The 26207-nt window shown below is 41.8% G+C and overlaps 1 protein-coding gene across 1 annotated transcript in view; it reads right to left on the bottom strand.

Moving 5' to 3' along the window:
* Window positions 1–24045, bottom strand: part of mrs2 (magnesium transporter MRS2) — a 30780-nt gene extending 6735 nt beyond the window's left edge. Inside the window, exons 1-8 of the mRNA XM_056286194.1 lie at window positions 23988–24045; window positions 23405–23466; window positions 22678–22714; window positions 21937–22049; window positions 10088–10249; window positions 9844–9974; window positions 2868–2984; window positions 1265–1334 (exon numbers count right to left, since the gene is read on the bottom strand). Coding sequence (XP_056142169.1) covers window positions 1265–1334; window positions 2868–2984; window positions 9844–9974; window positions 10088–10249; window positions 21937–22049; window positions 22678–22714 — 630 coding nt within the window. The 5' untranslated portion in view covers window positions 23405–23466; window positions 23988–24045. The remainder of the gene's footprint in view (window positions 1–1264; window positions 1335–2867; window positions 2985–9843; window positions 9975–10087; window positions 10250–21936; window positions 22050–22677; window positions 22715–23404; window positions 23467–23987) is intronic.
* Window positions 24046–26207: the final 2162 nt, after the last annotated feature.

The raw sequence follows: 26207 nt of genomic DNA, 5'->3' as shown, positions 1-26207 counted from the left end.
TTAAGTGACTTTGAACGTGGCATGGTTGGTGGTGCCAGACGGGCTGGTCTGAGTATTTCAGAAACTGCTGATCTACTGGGATTTTCACGCACAACCATCTCTAGGGTTTACAGAGAATGGTCCGAAAAAGAGAAAATATCCAGTGAGCGGCAGTTCTGTGGGCGAAAATGCCTTGTTGATGCCAGAGGTCAGAGGAGAATGGCCAGACTGGTTCCAGCTGATAGAAAGGCAACAGTAACTCAAATAACCACTCATTACAACCGAGGTATGCAGAAGAGCATCTCTGAACGCACAACACGTCGAACCTTGAGGCAGATGGGCTACAGCAGCATAAGACCACACCGGGTGCCACTCCTGTCAGCTAAGAACCAGGAAACTGAGGCTACAATTCGCACAGGCTCACCAAAATTGGACAATAGAAGATTGGAAAAACGTTGCCTGGTCTGATGAGTCTCGATTTCTGCTGCGACATTCGGATGGTAGGGTCAGAATTTGGCGTCAACAACATGAAAGCATGGATCCATCCTGCCTTGTATCAACGGTTCAGGCTGGTGGTGGTGGTGTAATGGTGTGGGGGATATTTTCTTGGCACACTTTGGGCCCCTTAGTACCAATTGAGCATCGGGTCAACGCCACAGCCTACCTGAGTATTGTTGCTGACCATGTCCATCCCTTTATGACCACAGTGTTCCCATCTTCTGATGGCTACTTCCAGCAGGATAACGCGCCATGTCATAAAGCTCGAATCATCTCAGACTGGTTTCTTGAACATGACAATGAGTTCACTGTACTCAAATGGCCTCCACAGTCACCAGATCTCAATCCAATAGAGCACCTTTGGGATGTGGTGGACCGGGAGATTCGCATCATGGATGTGCAGCCGACAAATCTGTACCTTGTTGAATCTATGCCACGAAGGATTAAGGCAGTTCTGAAGGCAAAAGGGGGTCCGACCCGGTACTAGCAAGGTGTACCTAATAAAGTGGCCAGTGAGTGTATATGCCTATCACTAAACTACACAAAATATATAGTTGGACAGAGGCTCACATACAGTACAAAGAACAGGACTGGACATGTTATAGTGCACTAACACAAGGTGTTTCACTGTGTAAATGTACACACAAAAATAAAAATGTCAAAAATGCAGCTATGGATTGGCCTGACAAAGGGTTGTATTATCAAGTTGAACATGACGTTTTGAAAATGCCTGTAGATGTGATTAAGAACTGGGTTGTGGTTTTGCTTTTAGCTAGGCAGCACTTACCTGCATGTAGTAGTTCTCTAACAAGAGCTCCATCTCCTCAGCATGGTCGATACCCATACTACTCTCTTCGCTTCAGACACACAAAGACACATGCATGTGAATCAAAATAATATAAAAAACCTTTTTAAAAGAAAAAATCTGGGATTTATCTGGCCAACTAAATTTTGTTTACATATTTATATGCGCTTAGAAATTTTGATATTCATATTTTCTTAACCTATTATGATTTAATATATACATAGGTGTATTTTACTGTATCACATTACAAAAATGTAAACCTTTCAATATCCTGAAAACAATTTTTAGTAGCTAAATTCCATTTATATTTAGATAAAAGGGCTAGACAATACATTTCAGGGTAAAAATATATGTTACATATAATATGCTAATATTATATGTAAAATATATTGCTACATATAATATGCTAATATTATATGTAGCAAATTCAGGGGGCAGACAGGAACCGCCACAGCTGGGATGTGAACCCGGACCTCCCACACCACGGGCGACTAGGTTAACCAGTCGACTAAAGGGTTCGATCCATTTGCCAAGGGCTAGTGAGTCTACTCATTCATGCTCATTACACTAACCCCCTCCTTCGGGAAGTGTGTCCCTGCGCTTCAGCATATCTGCTTCCTCATGCTTCTGGGTGCACGTGCTTCCAATGGCCTCACGGTCTCACCTTTAGTCGGACCCTTTAGTTGACTGGTTAACGTCATCGCTCGTGGTGCGGGAGACCCGGGTTTGCATCCAGTCTGCGGCGGTTCCCGACCGCCCCCTGAATTCCCTACATTGGTGTCAGAAGTTGGATGTTGAGACAGTGAGGCCATCAGAAGCACATGCGCCCAGAGGCGTGAGGGAGCTGATATGCTGAAGCACAGGGATGCGCTTCCCGAAGGAGGGGGGTAGTGTAATGATCATGAATGACTAGACTCACTAGCCCTTGGCTAACAGGTCAGACCCTTTAGTTGACTGGTTAACGTAGTCGTGGTGTGGGAGGTCCGGGTTCACGTCCTGGCTGCAGCGGTTCCCAGCCACCCCCTGAATTCACTACGTTGGTGTCAGAAGTGGGATGGTGAGACTGTGAGGCCATCGGAAGCGCGTGCGCCCAGAGGCACGAGGGAACTGGTATGTTGAAGCTCGGGTATGCGCTTCCCGAAGGAGTGGGGTAGTGTGTATGACTAGACTCGCTAGCCCTTGGCTAACGGGTTGGACCCTTTAGTTGACTGGTTAACGTAGTCACTCGTGGTGCAGGAAACCCGGGTTCGTATCCTGGCTGCGGTGGTTCCCCGCTGCCCCCTGAATTCACTACATATAACTTATATACGGCTAAATAAACCAAGCCAGTGATTATGTGATGGGTGTTTTGGCCCAGTGCAAAATGCTGCAAACATCAGTGGTGCTTTTAGCAGAAACTAAAATGGGAAAAATGAAGGCAGTTTGTTTGAGAAATCTAAATCACTGGCTCCAAAACAAGTGTATAGCTGAACAGTGTAAAAATAACTGCTTTTCACATGAACACATTTTGAAATACATTTATCCTAGCTGATGTGTGAATTTGTGTGTGTATGTGTGTGTGTGTGTGTGTTCCTTTATTACATACAACACTCTTGGGTCGGTCCACTTGGTCAGACAAAGTTCTTCAATCATCTCTTCCTCATCCAAGATCTTCAACAGAGAATCCTTAAAAACCTTTATGTCTGTCTCCAACTCTGATAAACTGACAAAGAAAGGAGTGAGCGAGAGCCCCAGGGCTGACTCTCAATCATGGGGCGTAATATTTCCAAGTCCATGGTTACCCAATAAATACAAACCCAATTCTTCAAATGAATCAGTTCACATAGTATGACGAGCAGTGCTAACATGTAATACTTTCTGTAATCTGCATCCATACAAGGATCAGCAATAATGTTGGTAAGAGTTCACAGAAACAAAAGGAAAAAATACCGGGTGCTCACAGTTGTAAAGCAGTAACCTCTAGGTAAATGCAAGATGCTCCTGAAGTCAAAAAGATCAACATTAGAAAAGGGGAGGCCCTGGGCACCGTGTCAAGGATGTAGTTAAAATGCCTTCATTAGTTTAGGGCAGCGGTCGGGAACCTATGGCTCGCGAGCCATATATGGCTCTTCCGGTGACGGCATATGGCTCCCAGACAATTTTGAGTTGAAAATTTTTTTTTTCTTCAAAAAAATCAGTTTGGAACTGATTTTAAAATACTTGTGATATTTCTTAATAATACTGTGTCATTTTAAAGTAAACAGAAATTAGTTTTGAAGATAAATTTCACGGGTCACGGGTCACCCGTGGGTCGGGTCGGGAACCAATGGCTCACGAGCATGTCCGGGTCATTGTAAAGGTGAAGAAATCAATTTTATCAGATAGCCAACTAGTTTATCCGCTTCAACCCTTGTAACGGAAAAGATGGCGAAAAGAAAAAAAGACGATGATTACCGTGCATTCCAGGCTGCGTGGACAGAGGAATTTGCATTTGTGGAGAGAGCAGGATCTGCGGTGTGTCTAATATGCAATGATAAAATTGCATCGATGAAACGGTCAAATATAAAGCGGCACTTCGATACGCACCATGCTTCATTTGCATCGAAATCTCCAGCGGGGGACAGCAGGAAAAGGGCATGCGAGGAGCTACAGCGGAGAGTGCAGACGAGTCAGCAGCAACTACGTGTGTGGACCAAGCAAGGTGACGGGAATTCCGCTAGCTTTGCGGGGGCTTTGGCAATAGTAAGGAATGGAAAGTCATTCACAGATGGCGAGTATGCCAAAACATTCATGCTTGATGTGGCCAATGAACTGTTTGATGACTTCCCAAATAAAGACAAGATAATCAAACGAATAAAAGACATGCCCCTGTCAGCAAGAACTGTGCACGATCGTAGCATCATGATGGCAAATCAAGTCGAGGAAACACAAATTAAGGACATAAACGCCGGGACATACTTTTCTCTCGCGTTAGATGAGTCAACAGACGTTAGCCATCTATCTCAGTGCAGTATCATTGCCAGGTATGCTGCAGGTGACACACTGCGTGAGGAAAGCTTGGCTGTTTTGCCAATGAAAGGGACAACAAGAGGAGAGGATTTATTCATGTCTTTCATGGAGTTTGCTAAAGAAAAAAAACTACCGATGGATAAACTTATTTCTGTCTGTACTGATGGTGCACCCTGTATGTTGGGGAAGAACAAAGGATTTGTAGCGCTTCTCCGTGAACATGAAAAGAGAGCCATCCTAAGTTTTCATTGCATCCTGCACCAGGAGGCGCTTTGCGCTCAGACGTGTGGCCAGGAGCTTGGCGAGGTGATGTCTCTGGTCATTCGAGTGGTCAACTTTATTGTTGCCCGAGCTTTAAATGATTGCCAGTTTAAAGCTCTGTTAGAAGAAGTTGGGAATCATTATCCCGGTCTGCTTTTACACAGCAACGTGCGTTGGTTGTCAAGGGGGAAGGTGCTCAGCCGTTTTGCAGCTTGCCTGAGTGAAATCCGGACTTTTCTTGAAATGAAAGGCGTCAAGCATCCTGAGCTAGACAACACTGACTGGCTCCTGCAGTTTCACTATCTCGTGCACATAACTGGCCATCTGAACCAGCTCAATGTGAAAATGCAAGGTATTGGAAATACAATCTCATCCCTTCAACAAGCAGTGTTTGCATTTGAAAGCAAGCTGGAAGTCTTTCTCAGGGACATTGAAACAGGTCGTCTTCTGCACTTTGAAAGACTGCAACAATTTAGAGATGCATGCTTAGCAAGTGACTCCACTCAACATCTGGATCTCCAGCAGCTAGCTGGCTTTACGTTCAATCTCCTGCAGTCATTCAAAGCACGTTTTGGAGAATTTCGTGCGCGCACTGGTCTTTTCAAGTTCATCACTCATCCACATGAGTGTGCAGTGGACAAAATCGACCTGACATGCATCCCCGGGGTCTCTATCGGAGACTTTGAGCTGGAAGTTGCTGACCTGAAGGCATCAGACATGTGGATGAGTAAGTTCAAGTCACTTAATGGAGAGTTGGAAAGTCTTGCGCGACAGCGAGCAGAGCTGGCGAGGGAACACAAGTGGACAGAAATTAAAAATCTTCAACCTGAAGACCAGCTGATTCTTAAAACTTGGAACGAGCTTCCTGTGACATACCACACAATGCAGCGTGTGAGTATTGCCGTATTGACCATGTTTGGCTCTACATATGCATGTGAACAGTCTTTCTCGCATATGAGGAACATTAAGACCAACCTACGCTCACGTTTAACTGATGGAAGCCTCAACGCCTGCATGAAGCTCAACCTCACCACGTATGAACCAGACTACAAGGCCATCAGCAAAACCATGCAGCACCAGAAGTCGCATTAAAAGTAAGACATATTTAATTTATTATACGTTAAAAATACTATATGGCTCTCAATGAAATATATTTAGAAATATTTGGCTTTTATGGCTCTCCCAGTCAAAAAGGTTCCCGACCCCTGGTTTAGGGCATATCAAAGTAAAAAAATAATAATCATGAAATCAAAGAAGGAAGGTCAGGAGAACGCCGTTTCTACCCATAATGGGTCTTCCTCAGGGCATGGCTGGAAAGAATAGTCAACCAGAATGGAAAGTTGTTATTCCTTATGAAGACAAATAGTGGCCAAGGGGCCAAACTGCACCAGTATATCACACAATAAATCTACAACAAAGGCTATATGGAAAATAAATTAATAGACACAGTAATAATTATAACCATAACAATAAACAACCTCAATAACACCAACAACAATAATAAAAGCACTAAGCCCGTTTACAAAAAGGTCTGAAATCTATTTCCTCATTGGGACTTGAATACACCAAAGCATTAACTTAAATATCCAATAAGTTTCTCTCTGTAGTAATTTATTAAGACGATCGCCACCTCTGATAGAGAGATCCACAAACTCAATGCCCTCCACTCTCTAAAGGCTGTGGTTGCTGTTATGAGGTATAGAAATGGTGTGCCATAGGGTAATCAGCATCATTGTTAATCAGCATCATTATGGCATATTTGTGTTCTGCCACTCTTATCTTTCAAACACCTCTTGGTGCACCCAATGTGAAAACATTCACATGGGCAAGTGAGGTGGTACACAACAGCGACCACTACTACTACTACTACTACCACTACTACTACTACTACTACTACTACTACTACTACTAACTACTACTACTACTACTACTACTTTTGGCTGCACCCGTTAGGGGTCGCCACAGCAGGTCATCCGTTTCCATCTCTTCCTGTCCTCTGCATCTTCCTTTGTCACACCAGCCACCTGCATGTCCTCTCTCACCACATAAACCTCCTCTTTGGCCTTCCTCTTTTCCTCTTCCCTGGCAGCTCCATATTCAGCATCCTTCTCTCAATATACCCAGCATCTCTCCTCCACACATGTCCAAGCCACCTCAATCTTGCCTCTCTTGCTTTGTCCCTCTCATTCACGCATATGTATTCCATCTTGCTCCTACTGACTTTCATTCCTCTTCTCCAGTGCATACCTCCAACTCTCCAGGCTCTCCTCAACCAGCACCCTACTCTCGCTACAGATCACAATGTCATCCGTGAACTTCATAGTCCATGGAGACTCCTGCCTGATCTCGTCCATTAACCTGTCCATCACCATTGCAAACAAGAAAGGGCTCAGAGCCGACCCTTGATGTAATCCCACCTCCACCTTGAACCCATCTGTCATTCCAACTGCACATCTCACCACTGTCACACTTCCCTCATACATATCCTACACCACCCCTACATACTTCTCTGCCACATCTATGGAGTTACAATTAATAACATGCTTATTTTTATGTATATCTCCCTTGTCCTGAGATCTACAAATTCCTTATGTTGCATAATGTTGGAGCAGTGACTACAAGTGGTTTGCATGCATTTGAAAGTCCCAATAGGTCTCTTGAGCCAGCAGCCTCCCCTCCTAGCTGGAAGATAACTGTGTGTAAGTCTGTCCTTTATGGAAGGGGCTCGTTTGTAGAAGGTGGGAGAATATTGGAAAATCTTTCAGGGAGGGGTCGTCCTCGAGGATGTCCCAATTATACAGAATGATTTGCCTGATTTGCTGAGCCTGTTTGGTGAAGTGTCTTTTCTCTGTCTGTCTGATTGTTGTAGGAGGTGATGACGTCCGATGGAAGCTGCCTTAGTCTGAGCTGAGGTCAGTCTCCCAAAGTCTCAAATAGAGGCAAAGCTAGCCCCCATGCTGGTCTCTTCACATTGTCTGAACAATCTGTCCTGAAACAGAAACACATTGTTATTCAACACCCACTCAGTAAGTTCCACGTTAAAGGGGGCATCAGTCCCTCTCTATCTAACATGTAAAGGCATTACCATAGAAAAAGCCAATAAAGGCGGGCTGTGGTAGTTTGGCATTATGATAAATACATTCCAAGAATCTCACCAACAACTAAAAAACACTCAATATTACACGAAACTCAGAACTAACCCTCTTCCCCATATGAAGGAGGAACTCGCAGCTCTTTTGAATACAGCCAGAGACTGTGGCTGGAGTAACACCAATGAACACGGCTTCCTATCATTTGAACATCCTGGACTCACCACATTCTATATGTTACCCGAAGTTCACAAACAACAGTGCAGGCCCATTGTGGCTGCCAACAGGGCTCTCACAGAACCAGCTTCACAGTTTATAGACTATTGTTTAAAACCTTGTGTTCATATGTTCGGGACACTACTGATTTTCTTTAATAAACTGAGCCGAGTTGATCTGGAACTTTAAGGTTACAATGGACGCAGAAGCACTATACACCAATATCGACCACTCAGACGGCCTTTATCTGTCGGATAGAGAGGGACTGATGCCCTCTACTGGCCTTAATGTGGAACTTACTGAGTGGGAGTTGAATAACAACGTGTTTCTGTTTCAAGACAGATTGTTCAGACAGTGTAAGGGGACCAGCATGGGGGCTAGCTTTGCCCCTGAATATCCTTCCTCTATTTGGGACTTTGGGAGTCTGAATATGTCTTTAGCCCTGCAATGAATCCCTTTTGTGACAATATAAAGATATATTGTAGATTTATTGATATTTTTCTTATTTACAATAGTAGTCACAATGATTTGGTGGATTTCGGTAATTATCCTAATAACACTAATAAGAACATTAAATTATCTGTTGAACCCTCCAAAGAGAGAATCCACTTCCTAGAACTGACCATTTATAAAGGAGATGACTATAAATGACATACACTATTTAGAAAACCTACTGATCTGAATTCGCTGTTGCACTATGGGTCTTTTCATCCCCACCACCTCAAAAATAATATCCCATATCGTCAATTTCAAAGGTTGAGGAGGATCTGCGACTTAGACTCTGATTTTCATACACAGTCTCAACATATGACTAAATGCTTCTTGGACAAAATCATACAAAAAGACCACTATCTCCACAGCTCAGACTAAGGCAGCTTCCATCAGACGACATCACCTCCTACAACAATCGGATAGACAGAGAAAAGACACTTCAGATATACATTTGTCACACACTTCACCAAACAGGCTCATCAGATCATTCTTTCTAATTGGGACATCCTTAGGAGAGACCCTACCCTGAAGGAGATTGTCCAATATCCTCCCCCTTTCTACTACAAACGAGCCCCCTCCATAAAGGACAGACTTACACTTAGCTTCCAGCTAGGAGGGGAGGCTGCTTGCTCTAGAGACTTATTGGGACTTTCAAATGCATGCAAACCACAGGTAATCACTGCCCCAACATTATACAACATAGAGAATTTGTAGATCTCAAGACAAGGGCGCTATATCAAAATAAACATTTTATTAATTGTAACTCCATAGATGTGTACCGCCTCACTTGCCCATGTGAATGTTTTTACACTGGGTGCACCAAGAGGTGTTTGAAAGATAAGAGCGGCAGAACACAAATATGCCATAAGAACCAATGATGCTGATTACCGTATGGCACGCCATTTCTATAACTCATAACGGCAACCACAGCCTTTTGAGAGTGGAGGGCAATGAGTTTGTGGATCTCTATCAGAGGTGGCAATCATCTTAATAAATTACTACAGAGAGAAATGTATTGGATATTTAAGTTAATGCTTTGGTGTATTCAGGTCTCAATGAGGAAATAGATTTCAGACCTTTTTGTAAACAGGCTTAGTGCTTTTATTATTGTTGTTGGTGTTATTGAGGTTGTTTATTGTTATGGTTATAATTATTATTTTGACTATTAATTTATTTTCCATATAGCCTTTTCTGTAGATTCATTGTGTGATATGCTGGTGCAATTTGGCCTCTTGGTCACTATGTCTATATAAGGAATAACAACTTTCCACTCTGGTTGACTCCTCTTTCCAGCCATGCCCTGAGGAAGACCCAGTATGGGTAGAAACCGGTTGGCGTTCTCCTGAGCCACCTTTTGTGATTTCGTGATTTTTTACTTTGATATGCCCTAAACTAATAAAGCCATTTTAAACTAAATTCTTGACTCGGTGCAAGCCCAGGGGCTCCCCTTTTCTAATGTTGATAAGTGCATTCTTAGCTCAGTGGTCTTTGCCTACTTATAAGTGTGTGGATTACCTCTTGCTGTTCTGCAGGAGTATATGTAGTTTACTTCTGTCTGCAGAGAGGATTTTAGGATCCACCAGAGACTCCAAAGTGTCCAATATTACTGGATGGACTTCATTTAGCCGGGTTTGGAGACTGTTCACCTAAATTAATATACATACAGATACACAATCAATTTGCCCTGTGTTTCAGCACAGATGCAATACCTTCAGTGTTCAAGAGGCCTCTTCCTAATCCTCTCCTTTAACTTGCTTACCCTGTGTTGCAGAATGGCCTCCAGTGCTCTGAACTCAAAGGGCAGAGAGTGTGTCTGTGATGCTATCTGTGGGGCCAGTTCTAGTACCAACCAGCGCTCCAAAGCCAGGCCTCGGAAATCAAACACCAAAAGGCACTGGGGGGTTACTACAGCTTTCAGAGACTGAGGAGAAAACAGTAAAAAAGGAGAGAGAGGGAGAAAATTCTCATTACATTTTCTGGGAGGGTGAAACAGTGATTCCTTTGGGGCATAATGACCGAGTCTGACTATTCACACAAAAGCAATACAGACTTTACTCCACAATAATACTGACACCAAGAACATTTATTCCAATCTGCATTATCAGGCTATTAATCTAAAACCACATAATGTATTACTGCATATTAAATGCAACTGAAAAAAAACCAAAACTTTTTTTCATCCCTCATTTATTTTTTTGTTTTTGTTCCATTTTATTCCCCATAGCTTTTGGTCGTGTTCGTGTCTGTATATGCACATGTGTGGATGCATGCATGCACAATTGATGATGACTAAAGGCCATACAGTCAACTCTGACCTGTAAATATTTGAGGGGACGGGTCCATTCAGTGAAAAGCTTCATGAAACCGAGAGCTCTGATTTGGTTTCAGCGAAAACAGAGGCTGCATTTAACCTGTATTGATTTATCCTCTGCATTTAATGTGCGTTGGGATATTTACTGTGGTAATCCACTTTAAGTTTGAATTTTGAGCTGTGCAGATTTCCTAGATTCATTTTGAACTGTGTGAATTTCCTAGATTCATCATCATCTATCAAAAAAACAAAAAGTTGCATTAATTTGACAACAAGTTATTTTACCTCCTATAACTTTGTTTTGTGGCCAGTGTTGTCAGGTAGATAAACATTAATAAGCCAGTAAAAGCTTAAATTTGGCTCTTGATAAGAAAAGACACACATTATTTTTTTTCCCTTTACTTGGCAACACATTCAGTTTCAAGAAATAAACAGTGAATGCTTTCAAGTCAAAATGTTTTGACGCATGCTCATAATCCAGGTAAGGAAATCACATGAAGTTGAGTCAGTTATTGAGAGAGAAACATTTCATCACTCACCTAAGTGACTTCTTCAGTCTAAACTGGCTGCAGGGATCCCCACCCTTACAAACACTACAGTGGCTTAACAACTGAAAACAACAATCCGTTTCATATGCAAATTACCATGACCATTAACTAGAGTTACAGTTTCAATTGCAACTCTAATTAATGGTCACTGTGATTTGCATAAATCAGAGTAACAATTAGATTGCATAAATTGCATTAATTAGAGTTACAATTGTGACTCCAGTTAATCACAATAATTTGCATAGGAAACTGGTCGTTGGTTTCGTTATGCCACTACACGTTTTATAAGGGGGGCGGGATACCTTCACTCAGTTGAGACTGAAGAGGTCACTTAGATGAGTTATGAAACGCATCTCTCAATAAATGTTGTGTCCAGATGAACTGGTTCAACTTTCTGTGAGCGAATGCTTTTGTAATTCCCTTATCCACAGCCAACAGTCCAATGTATGTCTCTGGTTTAGCCTGCCTGTCAGTAACACCACAGAGTGTGCAAAGGCGACCCCCGCAGGACGCTGCAGCAACAGAAAGGAAAGGGTTCAGCGTATTTCACAGGTTGTTTGGTAATGTAGTGGAAGTTTGATAGTTTGCGCTTACTCGTGTTAGTTTTTTTTTTGTGACAATCACAGAATCAGCTTGACGTGAGAATTGTCCCGCAGGAGCACCAGTGACATAGTTAAAGACAGTAAGCGCCTATTTAACAGGTAGGTTACCGGTTTCATGCTGCAGTCACTTGTTCTGTTTTCTCTTCTTACTGGTTTACCTTTAACAACAGCACGGTGAGACAGAATGGCACTTTAGGTCACTCTATTGACATTTATTTTGTTAATTTTCTGTTTAGACCTGACTATGTATTTTATCGCTTTTGTCCTTGATAGAAAATACATGGGGTATAAGTATCAAGGTTTTGTTTGCTCATTTAGTTTGGCCAAGTGCACATATAAATGACAGTCTCTCAATGCTCTTAGAATTCCCTTAATTTATCAAAGACTCAATATCTAGCCTTAAACTTTAGTATTTTGTAGAAAAAAACACTGACATAGTGACTCACTTAAATCAAACTGTATTTTAGCGTCCTTACACCAGTTACCAGTGCTCTTAAGCTGCAGGCCAAACGCCCCAAACAAAGACCTTATAGAAAGGACCGTAAATGTAGATCCTCTGGCAGGGTGCACCAGTCTAGACTCAATTTGAAAGACACTGAGCATTTGCAATCAGGATCAATCCACTAAAATCGGCATAATATTTTAATCATCTTAAATCACTTCCCCAGAAAATGTACGGAATATCATAAAAAAATGTATTGGTTGGACTGTCATATTCCCATGCTGTTTTATTCAGCTCCTTTGTTTTATTTAAAGAGATTGTTGTCACTGGACACTGATGTTATGTTTAATCTAAAGCACCTTACAAATGACGTCTGGAGAAGTGCTACATGAGACTAATAAATTTACTGCTGAGAATTACTGTATTTTTATGTTGAATTTTACTACCTTTGTGCTTAACTGATCTAAAAAGATTGATAGCACCAATAGATTTTGAAGTATTTTGTAACCCCAAAAAAACCCCAAAAAAAGACATTTCTATCACTGAGGTCATGATTTTAAGGTGAATTTATGGCAATCCAACTGGATGAAGACAATGGATATAATCAAAAAAACCCGGTCATTTTTATTTGTTAATCAACTGTGCCTTTTACATTATCCATGACACATTTTGGTTAGACTACCATCTTCAAAATTATCGTCTTCAAAATTATTTTTACCCTTTGATTGATCTTCCCAAGTCCAATATTGCACCACACTATGTAGGCCAGTGCACTTTGGCACCAGCTAACAGGAGTCAGGGAGAACGCTATTATTCACTTCAATATAAACCCCCAAAAATGGCAAAATCTAGTCTTGAATCCACGCGCATCTCTGTGAAAAGCTGCAAACTCTGAGAACACTGTTTTATTCCCAGGTGTCAATGCTCTGACAGGCTTTATGTATGCTCAGTAATCCAGGTAAAGAAATCACAGAAAGTTGAATCAGTTCATCATCAAGTTCATCCCCAATCCTCTGTGAATAGGACACATGGCCATTGTAACTAACGGTCACGCCTATTTGCACTGAAACCAATCGTTGGTTTTGGTCGTGCTGTTTATAAGTGTGGGGGGCACCTGCAGTCAGCTGAGACTGAAGAAGTCACTTAGATGAGTGATGAAACACTTCTCCCACTAAATATTGTGTCCAGATGAACTGATTCACCTTTCTGTGACTACAGACTTGGTTTGTCTTAGTTCAACAGGAAGAGAGGTCCATAGTGTAGCGACTCTAACAGCAAAAGCCACATCACCCTTTGTGACAAACCGAGACCTGAGAATAACCAGCAGGACTCCATCTGCAGATCTTAATGGTCGAGAGGGAGTATACCAGGTCAATAAATCAGAAATGTATGTCGGAGCAAGACCGTTTAAGGCCTTCAAACTGAGCAATAACATTTGAAAATCTAAGAGGGAGCCAGTGCAAGTGAAGGGAGACAAGCACAGGGGCGATATGGTCATGTCTCTTTGTCCCGGTAATGAGCCGAGCAGCAGCGTTTTGTATCAACTGCAGACAGTAGAGAGAGCCCTTGCTGATATCCAAGTAAAGTGCGTTGCCATAGTCAAGCTGAGAATAGATAAAAGCACGTACAACTTTTTGCACATCAGCAATTGATAAAAATGACCTAATTTTGGAGATTATCTTGAGCTGGAGAAAACACGACTTAAGAACATGTTTGACTCATCAATACAGAGGTTAGCGTCGAATATTACCCCAAGATTCCTAGCAGCCTGCTTAAGACTATTTGACAGACCACTGAGATTAGTACCAAAAACGCTGATAGAATTTGGTGGCCCGAACAGAATGACCTCAGACTTATCATAATTAAATTTAAGAAAATTTTGGGACATCCAGGACTTAATATCAGAGAGGCAAGTTGTGAGATTTGCTAGGCTGCTAGGATCACTTGACTCGAGACTGTTTCAGCAGTGGTGTGTGCTGCCCTTTAGTATTTGCATTGCGCCTCTAATTTGTTCATTGTTTAGCCTGTTTCAGTGTGGGATTCACAATTACTGTATCATTATACTGCATTACATATTAAGAAACCATTATCATCCATCCATCCATTATCTGAACCACTTATCCTGCTCTCAGGGTGGCGGAAATGCTGGAGCCTATCCCAGCGGTCATTGAGCGGCAGGTGGGGAGACACCCTGGACAAACCGCCAGTCCATCACAGGGTTGAGTTTTAAGACAGCTGTGGTTAAACCACTACGTAAAAAACCGCACCTCTATCCAGGGTCTCTTAATAACTATTGACCAGAGAGAGCTAAGCAAGAGACACCAACATTACAATTTCTTCTGTCTAATAGTATACAGTGAGTGATCAATGGTGTCAAAGGCTGCACCTAGGTCCAGTAGTAGAAGCACAGAAGTGGAATCGGAATCCATAAGCTAGTGGAAGATCGTTCACCACTCTGGTCAGAGCAGTTTCAGTGGAGTGACAGGTCCTGAAAGCCGATTGAAATGGTTCATATAGATAATTTTCTTCTATAGGGGTCGAAAGTTGTTAATAAACAACTCTCTCTAGTACTTTAGAAAAGAATAGAAGATTAGAGACTGGTCTGAATTTGTAATTGGGGAGATGAGATCATTCAGGTACTTAAAATGTTCTCTCAATAAACTGAACAGCCATAATCATTTTATTAAAAGGGCAATTTGGTGTGTCAATTTTTCATTTGTCAAATAGTTTCCTTTTCTAGCTATAACATGGTGAAAACTGTATTTACACTTATTAGCTAAATAATGCCAAAAAATTTCTCATTACAGCAAATGGGAGCTGCTTGGCATAAGCTAGTTCATTATCTCGACACAAGCAGAATTCTTTGGATTCAATTAAGAATGCCAACAATACTTATTGGCCACTTTCAGGGTGACAAGTGCAGGCAACTTTTGTGCATAATGTTATAAGGACATGTCAAACCACAATCGGACAATATATGACAGAATTATACTTGCAGGATGGCTGCAAGGCTGCTCTCTCTTGGCTTGCTGGTGGGGCTTGTCTACCTTGGCTGGGCCAATAAACAAACATGCCCAAAATATGCCTCCACCTGCAGAGAGTGCATCCAGGCAGGCCCAGCGTGTGCTTGGTGTGTCGACCCTGACCTTCCTAAGGCTATGTTTCGCTGCCATAGTACGACAGAGCTGCTTAAGGTAGGCTGCGGCCAAATGCACATCTATGACCCTCAGGGCAGTGTGCAAGCCTTCAAGAATGACAGCAGGTGGGTGGTCTGATTAAAACCCTGATATGCAAATCATGTTGCTAGTTGAAAATCTAAAATGACACGTATACATGACAAGATGAAAAGTGTAATGTTTAAGGCTTGCAGAAAGCTGCCCCTCCCCAAAGTTTTCCATGAGGAATGCAATCAGTGCAAACATACCATAGTCTGGGAAAAAATGTGTTTAAAAATAATTTAGAATATCTGAACTACTTGAGCTGCACTTTATTTCATCTGCCTACCACACTATAAATGCATGTATCACTTTCCATTCAGTTTCTTTGACAAATGCAGCTCGCGGCACACATTGTCTTTTTGTGAATGAGGAATAGGAATGCTAACTGCTATGCTTTGAACATTTTGAGTCGGCAGCAGTGCAAGTAGGCAGCATCTGATCCTGCTATAGAAAAAAAGTCCAACCAGACAACTTTAGCTAATATTCCAACAAATAGCATTTTTTTAAGATGTATATTTTCCTTAACCAGAGAGGGTCTGTTAAGACTGCACAAAGCAATTAGCCTGTAGACTGCAGTCCATGTCCAAATGACTTGTAAGGTATTTTTCATTCCAAGTCCAATTCAACCTCCGCAGGACTGGGACAGCTGAGGCCGAGACCCTCTTCCTCCAGCCCCAGGCTCTTAACATTAGTCTGAGGCCAGGTGTGGCACAGTCCTTCCACCTGAGCATCACCCGAGTCAAAGACCTCACAGAGCTGAACCTAGACATCGGCCCCATACCAGCAGGAGTCAATATTACACTCAATAGCATCTCAAGAGGAGACCCTCAGGTCATACAGGTTAGCACACATCACTGGCCCATACAGTATGCAACAGGTCATTAAGAAAACAAATAAAGCCTTATGTGCTCTGTGCACACAAATCAGTGATATGATAATAGTAAACTGTAATTGTTCAAGGTCAACGTGGAAGCTACTCAGTGTGCCGGAGGGAATGGACCCTGGTCAGTTAACTTCACACCCAGAGGCTTCTCACAGAGTCTGGTGCTACAGCTAACACTGGAGTGTGAGTATGACTAAATAGCCAGGCTAAATAATACAGCAAATGGGTAATCAATAATAATAACAAGTTGGTCGTGCTACTACTGTTTTATGTAATTTTAAGAATTTTTCTCAGTTGATTTCACCCTAAGCTCGTATTGTTTTTTTTTTATAGCTTGTATTGCAAACGCCTGCCCAAACCACCACAATTTTAAGCAAGTTATACAAATTCGTGTTGCATTAAGTTAAGAGTCAAGACCATGGGCCCACACATTAATTATACGCCTAATGGCCAAGTGACCACACATTACCCTATGTCTTCACCAGAAGGGTCACTTGAGCAGGGCATAAGCAAACTGAAAGTGTCATAAATTAGACTTTAATGACTGTCTACACTGTTTCTGTTGCGATCGAAAGCAAGGCGTTCTACAGGTGTAGCATGGTGTTTCCTGCACTGCTCCCGAATAGGCCTACCACTGTTTCTATGAAGGTCATACCAACATGCTTTTCAAAAATTAACAGAAGAATTTAATATTTTGAATTCAATATTTTTAATCAATCGAAAGTATAACATTCCTTTGCTCGTGTTTGAAACACGTTGGTTGGAAAATTCAAATTGAAAGTGACAGCTTTACTACCAAGCTGTTATGACTGTCATAGAAATAGTAGTAGGCTTACTGAAGAGCAGAACAACTTGGAACTGGTAAAAATTGATATCCAAGGGTGTCCGGGTAGTGTAGCGGTCTATTCCGTTGCCTACCAACACGGGCCTCGCCGGTTCGAATCCCTGTTTTAACTCCGGCTTGGCCGGGTGTCCCTACAGACACAATTAACCGTGTCTGCGGGTGGAAAGCCAGATGTGGGTATGTGGCCTAGTCACTGCACTGGCGCCTCCTCTGGTCGGTCGGGGCGCCTGTTCGGGGGGAGGGGGAACTGGGGTGAATAGCATGATCCTCCCATGCAATACGTCCCCCTGGCGAAACTCCTCACTGTCAGGTGAAAAGAAGCGGCTGGTGACTCCACATGTATCGGAGGAGACATGTGGTAGTCTGCAGCCCTCCCCTGCTCGGCAGAGGTGGTGGAGCAGTGACCGGGACGGCTCAGAAGCGCAGGGTAATTGGCCAAGGACAATTGGGGAGAAAAATTGGGGGAAATCCAAAAAAAGAAAGAAAATTTATATCCAACTTGTGACAAAATGAATTGAATGTTTATGTACTTGGAATTAAAGGTCTGAAACCCAGGTATCATTTCAGAGCTACGATACATTTGACTTGAGTACTGGCTATGTCACAGCAGGAAAAAGTGGTACAAAAAAGCTGCGTAAGTGGATATATATCCTATTTCAAAGAAGTAATAACATTATAAGGAAAGTATTTAGCATATATATTGTCCCCAAGTAAGCAGCATGAATGTGTGACATACAACGTTTCCAGAAATAACTGAGTTTTAAGTTGTCTTGAATGCAGAATTAGGCATTTAATACAGTGGAGAACAGGGTAGAGTTATATCAGGGGGCCTTGGTTCCCCGCAGAAAAATCCCATTAATTTTCCTATAGACAATGTCATGTGATTGGCTGTTCAAGCAGTTCTAACGCTTGGATTGTCGTGAAACTCTCCCGGTTGAATCATCAGTATAAACAATTAGTAACTGCATCGAAAAAATTCTGGTTCCCCGAATAAAGTCAAAAGGTGCAAGACCATGTACAAAACTTTAGGAGATACTAAGTCAACTACAAGTTCCAATCTGCATTGTGTCTAAGAAACATCCAAATGACCTGCGCTGGTTAAGCTTTGTCACTAGCCAAACTCTTCGGAAGAGATAATTCAGCAGTCGTTTTGATCAAACCAACAAAAAGAAATGCCTGACTACCGCCACCGATCTGATGTGCATCGATGTCCATTCTACTGCTTTCCTTCAACTTATTCTGCCAAGGAGTGGTGGATTTGACTGATTAGGTAACACTCACTTACATTTTGTCCTGTTCAGAGAGCCATACTGCAGTTTCTGACATTCCAAACAGAATCAGAAATGGGATTTCTCAGAAAAAGTTAAAACCTTTATAACCAATGGCCATCTGGGAGACTCCTGTGTTTCTGTGTTGAGTATTATTGCGGTAATCATTAAAAGTAGAATTTCCAATGGGTGGATTGAATAGGAATTTTTTTTCTCCAGGAAACAGCCAACCTGCCTACTTCTCCACTCTATTAACGCGGGGTTGCATGGTTTTGACTTTTCACGGTCTTGACTTCGATATTCGTCCGTTCAGTTTTAAAACATGTTGCCATGTAAATTTGAATTCAATTTTGATAATCAAATTGAAAATGACAGTTAATTAAAAACAAAAAGTATCTTTAGTTGTTTTAGTATTAGGGCAATGACTTAACATCTTCATTATTAAAATCAAAGTTTGGAACCCATTGGTGTACGTTGGCTTCAATTTGATATGTAACCAATGCTAACATCCCCCCCATTAATTTTCACTCAGGTGAGTGTGACTGTATGAGGGACCGTGATGAGAACAGCCCTAGGTGTAGTAGCCGCGGGGCTTTGGTTTGCGGGAAGTGTGACTGTAATGTGCCCTACTCCGGACACCGTTGCCAGAAAAAGATTGAATTATCGGTTTCACCAAATGAAGACCGCTGTCGCTCAAGCCCCACAGCCCCCGTGTGCAGCGGCAGGGGGAACTGTGTGGAGGGGAACTGCGAGTGTGACAGAAGAGCAAACCCAGAGGAGAGATACTCCGGACAGTTCTGCGAGTGTGACAACTTCCTCTGTATACGCCACAACAACAGGTATGCTAGAAATGACTAAGGATCACTTAACACTATACTACAGCCAACTACAAATCATAGTCAAACATAACTGATTATTTTCTAGTTCTATGTTTTTATTTAGCTGTAGTTTACGAAATCCCATTTATATTCTTTGCAGCATTGGTAGTTTTTGTTAAACAACTCATTTACTATATCGATTGATGACATCAATTACTGAAATAACTCAATAACATGTCACTTAAAAGTCTGCTTATTTTTTGTGACAGGTTGTGTGGAGGCCGAGGAAGTTGTGTGTGTGGGGAATGTATTTGTGATAAGGGTTGGACCGGTGAGGGTTGCAGCTGTTCCATGGAAACTGCTTCTTGTATGGCGACCAATCAGCAGCTGTGTAATGGAAACGGGATGTGTCAGTGTGGGAGATGTAGATGTGAGCCCCCATATACAGGGCCAACCTGCGAGCTCTGTCCTGTTTGTGTGGGACAATGTCAGCAGCACAAGGAGTGTGTGGAGTGTCGGGCGTTTGGGACCGGAAGGAAGAAGGACAGGTAAGGAGAGCTTCCTAACATAGTTTGGTGCTTGAGGCATCAATGACTATCTGGTGAAAACATTATGGTAACTGATGCAGTCTAGACGAAGGCAATTTTGTGTTGAATAAAATCAGGGTCTGCATATTCTGTTGCTGCAGAAAATGAAAAACAAATACAATGACTGTGCGACATCTTTAGAAAACAGTTAACCAAAGTAAAACAAGCCATAAAAAGACAGCTTCGTCCACCAAGATGCAGATACTACTTCAATGTGAATCAATGCCAGTCCTCCTCAACAGTAAGCCCATGTAAACTACATATGTAAATAGTGGTGGGGTATGTTGTACACTTGATTCTGGTGCGTTTTTATCTTCTTAGGCTATTAAGTGTAGGGCTTATAGATCAAAAAGTTGGAAAAAACACCTTAGCATAAGAGCTGTTTTTAAAGAAACTCTAAATGGCTGAAAAGTCATGTATGGCATATATTGAAGGTTATAGCCAAGCTTGAAAAATACTGTTTGGTGCATCTGAATCAAAGATAGTGTATTGTCTGTAATGGTCTGGCGGCCTGTCCAGGGTGTCTCCCCGCCTGCCGCCCAATGACTGCTGGGATAGGCTTCAGCATCCCCGTGACTCTGAGAGCAGGATAAGCGGTCTCGATAATGGATAATGTATTGAACATGACAGTTGTGAGAAAGACGCAGCGGTGTGATTGTGTACCACAACAGATACTCCCCCTCCTAAATCTTGCCTGAATCTCATCTCCTCTTACTATTTAGCCATGAAAAAAAAAAAAAAACTTTATACCTCTCTGTCTTCTCAACAGGCAACTGTTACTGTTGTGGGACATGGTATCCATCTATCCCATAAAAAATCTTGTTGATGTTCAACTTTAAGTGCTAACAAATCAAATTGCAGATAAAACATTTAACTGGTTTCTTTGTAGAATGAAAGAAATGCTGGTGAACTGTTTTTAAAGTGGGTGCAAACAAACCCCTTGTTCCAGTTCCAATAATTTCCAGCTCTAAAAAAATGAGTAAAAAATATTAATGAGTAATCCCTGTAAGTAACCATTTCCTCCCATTCATTTTTAGGTGTGAGGAAGAGTGTGGTTATTTCTCTCTGAAAATGGTAGAGAGCAGAGAAGATCTTCCTCAGTCTGGAGAGACTTTCACCCATCACTGCAAAATGATGGACAATGACGCTTGTGTTTTCTACTACACCTATGCTACCCAGCCATCTAGTGGGCAGGCCACAGTAGTGAGAGCCAAAGAGTGTTGACTTGGAAAGTGATGTGACTGGAGGAGGGACATATAATGCCAAGTTTAAAGTGGCACTGCGCCCATGAAAATGCCATTTTGTATAGCATAGATGATGTAATCTATTCACAAATAAAACTGTTCCCTACGGTCTTTTCCCTCTACCATATTTAAATTAATCTGGTATTACCTTGTTTTGTTTTATTTTTAAAAAAAATGAAAATGTCATATTTCCAAAAAGTATGTGAAATAATGAACCCAATCCCTTTTCACCAAATCCAGCAGACTCAACAAACCTATCTGTATAGAATATATACCTTATGTATCACCTTGTGCCTGCACTCAGATTTACAACCAACACCGAATGCCACATCAGTCTATCTACTTACTGGTCTTTGTAGCAACAGGCTAAAGGAACAGCCAATCATCACTAACTACAACAAGCTAAGTTATTTCAAATGCAATAGATCTTTACGTCTGTAATTCCCTGCATTTGTCTTCACCATCTTTATGATTCTGTGGCAGTACAGACATGCACGTGTGAGAAAATCTGTGGTACTCGCTCCAAGTACCCACCAAAGACTGACAGCTTTTAAAACCCAAGAGCAGTGCACTCTCAGATGAACCAAATGCATGGACAATAACAATAGCCCCAAAGGTGATCCTATGATGGCATACAACCACCTAAGTATTGGCGTAGACATTTTTAAAGCGATTAAGCCGCAGAATCTCTTAAAATTCCCCGCTGGCACTCTGTTATGGTCAAAGGCTGGAAAACCTTATAGGTGTAGATTGAAAATTCCAGCCATTCCTGGCAAATCATACACATGCTGAAGCAATGAGGGTGCTACTGGGCTGCAAGTATGTGAGGGAGAGGGAACACACCTCCATGCGTATTATAATACAGTTGTTTCTTGCAGTAAGGCTAGTGCTGTGCTGGAAGCGCAGGTCTCTGGCTTGCAGGCTTAGTTCTTGGCAAAGTTCTGTTTTCTTCTTCTCTGTAAGAAGTCAAACCATAAAAGCAGTGTTATAGGATACACTGAGGGACTGTGTGTCTGTGCGTGTGTGTGTGTGTGGGGGGGGGGATTACCTCTTTTCTATAAACATATGCTTGAGGTCACATCACAGAATGGGAGTAATACCAAGCAAAGCAGAGAACAGCTCACAACCTTTCAAAATATTAGCTATCAGCCTTGCCCTTGTATTTATTTATTTTTTTACTTGGACCTTACGTAAAACTGCAATGGCAAAATTCAGACAGAAGAACAAGAAAAACTGCACACACAAAGACAGGGCCAACAATAAGCATCAGGGGACAGTCACACCATAGGTGGATGAACTAAACACAACATCACAAATGGTGGATGATGTGTGTATGTCCAAATATATTTTAGGTTGGGTTTTACAAATACATGCAAAGTCTAAATCAAAACTGAAGGACAAGCAAGGTCACCTGACATGAGTCTCAACAACAACACTTCTTGATATTGTCTTTATGAGAAATGAGAGAATTATTGCTTTTTTCCACTTATAATCTTGTTCAGACTTGGCCTGGCTTGTACCTTATCAAAGACAGACATATTTTACAGATAACCCACTGGAACAGATTCACATTTCAACACTTACCAAATGATGTCACGTTCCCCTCTTTGTCAAACCTCATCTAACAAGTGGAATAAAAACACAAGGTTTTAGTGGAAACAATCAGTCTAAACCGTTTTACCTTTGTTGTATAACAGTGCATGATACTTTGAACTGGAAGGTCAGATGTTCAGTAATCCATGCAAAACATCCTACATCCAAATGCAGTCAGTTACACTGTTTTGCTATGTAAGATGAGAACAGATGAAAACACATGAAACACCAATGGTAACCTATTACTTTGGCCCTACATTATGTGTAGATCTAAGTAAATTATGTGTGATGCACTGCTATGTTTCTAAAAACGCAGTACTGTATCATTTCGCACCTCAACTCCCTAAATATCTGTAACAATACAGTATTAGAGGCAAATGGAGAAAATCTCATCTTGATGTGTCACTTATTTATGCAAAGTTACAACTATGAAAAAAGTCACATCCAAGTGACAGACGGCACTAGTTTCCAGTTATCCATTATCAGGTTTTGCATAGTTAATGGTATATAGCCCCGGAGTGTGTATTCATGTCACACGGATCATTTTAAAACTATGGATGAGACAGAATAATGTATATTCGGACCCCTCCCGTGGTCCAACAGTGATGGTGAGCCTGAGACTTTTAAGAATTGAAGCCAGACTGTAGGATATGACTTACAACACAGTGACTGTCAGTAGTCAACTCTAAGAAAAACGCTTCTGGCAAGGGTGTCTTACCACAACAAAAACAGGAGCTACACTGGAAAGGGAGGCCTCTGTCACTCTGTGGCAAATGGACACTGTTTAAAGAAGAAGTGAGGATACATGAAATCTAAAGTAAAACAGTTTTTTACATGTTATTATCAGAAAAAATGCTTAACCGAGAACTTTTTTCAGTCAGATCAACAAATGGGGTTTAAGCGGAATACACTGGGCTATCAGTATGCAATTTATTGTTTTGGCTTAAACTCTTAGCTCTTTGGTTGAAAACTGGCTGCAGTCACAGTGTCAAAAGAATGTCATCAGCTTAAAAGTTAAGGGGATTATAAACCCTAGGGGAATTCAATTAAGATAAAAAATGTAGACATTCTTGTTCAAAATGTCACATGATGGTATTCCAGAAGTATTTTGAGTTATTAGGATAATAAATTGTTGTTTTGTTGTATAGTCAAAAATTCATGATATGAAATATTTAACATATCTAAAAACTATTAACATATAAAATGATTAAAAAAAGGGTAAACATGAATAAAATGCTACTCAAATCAACAATGATCATCATATAACCTTAATAACTAATGAGAAAGCTCCACATCCTTACCATTTTGATTTGCGCTCCTTTGCAGCAGTGTCTCTTTTTTCGCAATTGCACGAGGAGCTTCTTGCTGAAATCTAAATACAGTCGATGTTTGCCTGCACCAGCTCATCATTCCACTGGTACTGTAACTCTTACTGTGCCACCCCTGCTTTCTACTGCAGCGTGGTCCTGTGTAACTCATAGAGTTAAGCAGGGTATCAACCCTGTCAGCATGATTCCTGCCCATGCTGTAAATGTATTTCCCTGCAGCGCTTAAATTTTGCTTGGGGTAAAACCCTCCACCAAATGGCAGACATATTCCATTGCAGTTCATGCAGCTGGCAACCACATCTTTGCTCAGCCTCCTCTCCGCCAACATCCCAAGAAAACTTCTACAGCACCAAGTTCTCACACAGGCCACCATGCTCCCTGCCGCTCCGAGGACTGATAATCAACAAGGAGATTAGAGAAAAACAAAGAGTGGGGGACAACGCCTGGGGAAAGCCAACGACGTTATTAGACGTTATTGCTGATACATTATATAATCTGAAAAGCCTCCCTCCTGCCAACAGTGAATAACTCGGGCTGTTGGGCAGTTAAATCAAACTAAACGTTACGCAAAGCGGTCCTGCCCCAGAGTACAAAGCGACAAAGTCATAACAGACAACATGACAAGCTAGCGCTAAGTAGCAATCAATGTCGATTTAGGTACGTCAACTTGAAACCGTGTAGGAAGACATAACACAAAGTCACACTATGTCATCTTCATCACAATGTTGGCAACAGCTAAAAGTTATAGCAAGACCGTGTGTTTGCTAAGTAGCCAAACGCTGGTAGCGTCCGGAGGTTGTTGGTTGGCGCAGATATTCACCACAGTTTCACCATGGCGGTCGGTAGCGTGTGTAAGACACAGCGTTGCAAACGGAAAACCTAACTTGCCTCTGATTCCAGAACATCGGAAATTCATTCATAAAGCCACGTTTTCAGACGAAATGACAGCAAGAAAGATAACCGGTGACAGGACAAACGAGACCACTGTGCGTACCCATAATGCACAGCGGTAGTGTTATGTTTGCTGTACGTTGCGCACGTGCTGCTCATATATTAGTTCTTTTGACAACCCTTTTGGGTTTTGGTAGCAATGACCAGCTATTTAAATGAAGACCGAAGATTAAAAAAAAGATTTAAAATACAGCTTAACTAAACGTCAATAAATTAAAAATTAAATGAAAGAACGAATAAGATTGTATTAAACAGCTTTATGTCTAGGGACTAACCTATGGAACCATTTGCCCCGGTGTTTTTTCCTTGAGACATCAGGGGGCGTGATGAGTAGGGCAGATAGGACACGGGATGGGGGATTTACATTTAACAGACATATATAGCATGGACATTTGCTTCTTCTTCTTTTTTTAAAATCTTGATTCTGTCCACTTTATCATAGAATCTACAAAAAGAGATCTGAAAGTAATGCTGGCATTGCCTTGCCTCACGTCGTGACTGGAACTTAATATCCATCGATCCATCCATTATCCAAACCGCTTATCAAGTTCAAGTTCAAGTTGCATATTTTTTGCAGCGCTTTTCTAGCTGCAACAGCCACTCAGAGCTCCATCACCATGCCATCAAAGACTTGTTTACTTGGTGACAGCACCACTGTACTTCAAAAACCCGTGCTGTGCGACTGACTATACATCCTGCTCCCAGGCAGGGTCGCGGGGATGCTGGAGCCTATCCCAGCACTCAGGCAGCGGGAACTTAATATGTAAATATTTAAGTAGCGGAAATGAGAAGAACAATGTAAAATTTAATTTTATGCAATTTTAGTCAGAGGTAAACAAAACAAAAACAAACAAACTTATCACCATAAGAGCTGGAACTCATACCGACTGAGTCATTCAGAAAGTCTTCGGCACGTTTTGGGGCACATCTGCATCGACTGCTATCAACTGGTTCAGCACCGCAGGCATCGCTTGCAGTTTCCATATACATTCTCTCGGAAACCACGTGACGGGCAAGGTCTGCGAGACTGACGGTTCACATTATCAGCCCAGCTGCGTACACACAAGTCGAATTTCGCTTAGGCAACCGCAGCTATGGTTTACTGTTGAGCTTTGGCAGGGGTTATGTTCAGGGTTAAGGTTAAATAGTGATGAGGCTGTCGTGCAACGTTTTTCAGCCGTCTTCGTCTAATCATGTGGTTTCCAGAAGAATGTCTGTCTGCTGCCGCACCAGCATCTTCCC

Source organism: Lampris incognitus, chromosome 9, assembly GCF_029633865.1.
Source record: "Lampris incognitus isolate fLamInc1 chromosome 9, fLamInc1.hap2, whole genome shotgun sequence".
Taxonomy (NCBI): Eukaryota; Metazoa; Chordata; class Actinopteri; order Lampriformes; family Lampridae; genus Lampris; species Lampris incognitus.
Note: the sequence above shows the minus strand (reverse complement) of the source record. Positions and strands in the feature narration are given on the sequence as shown.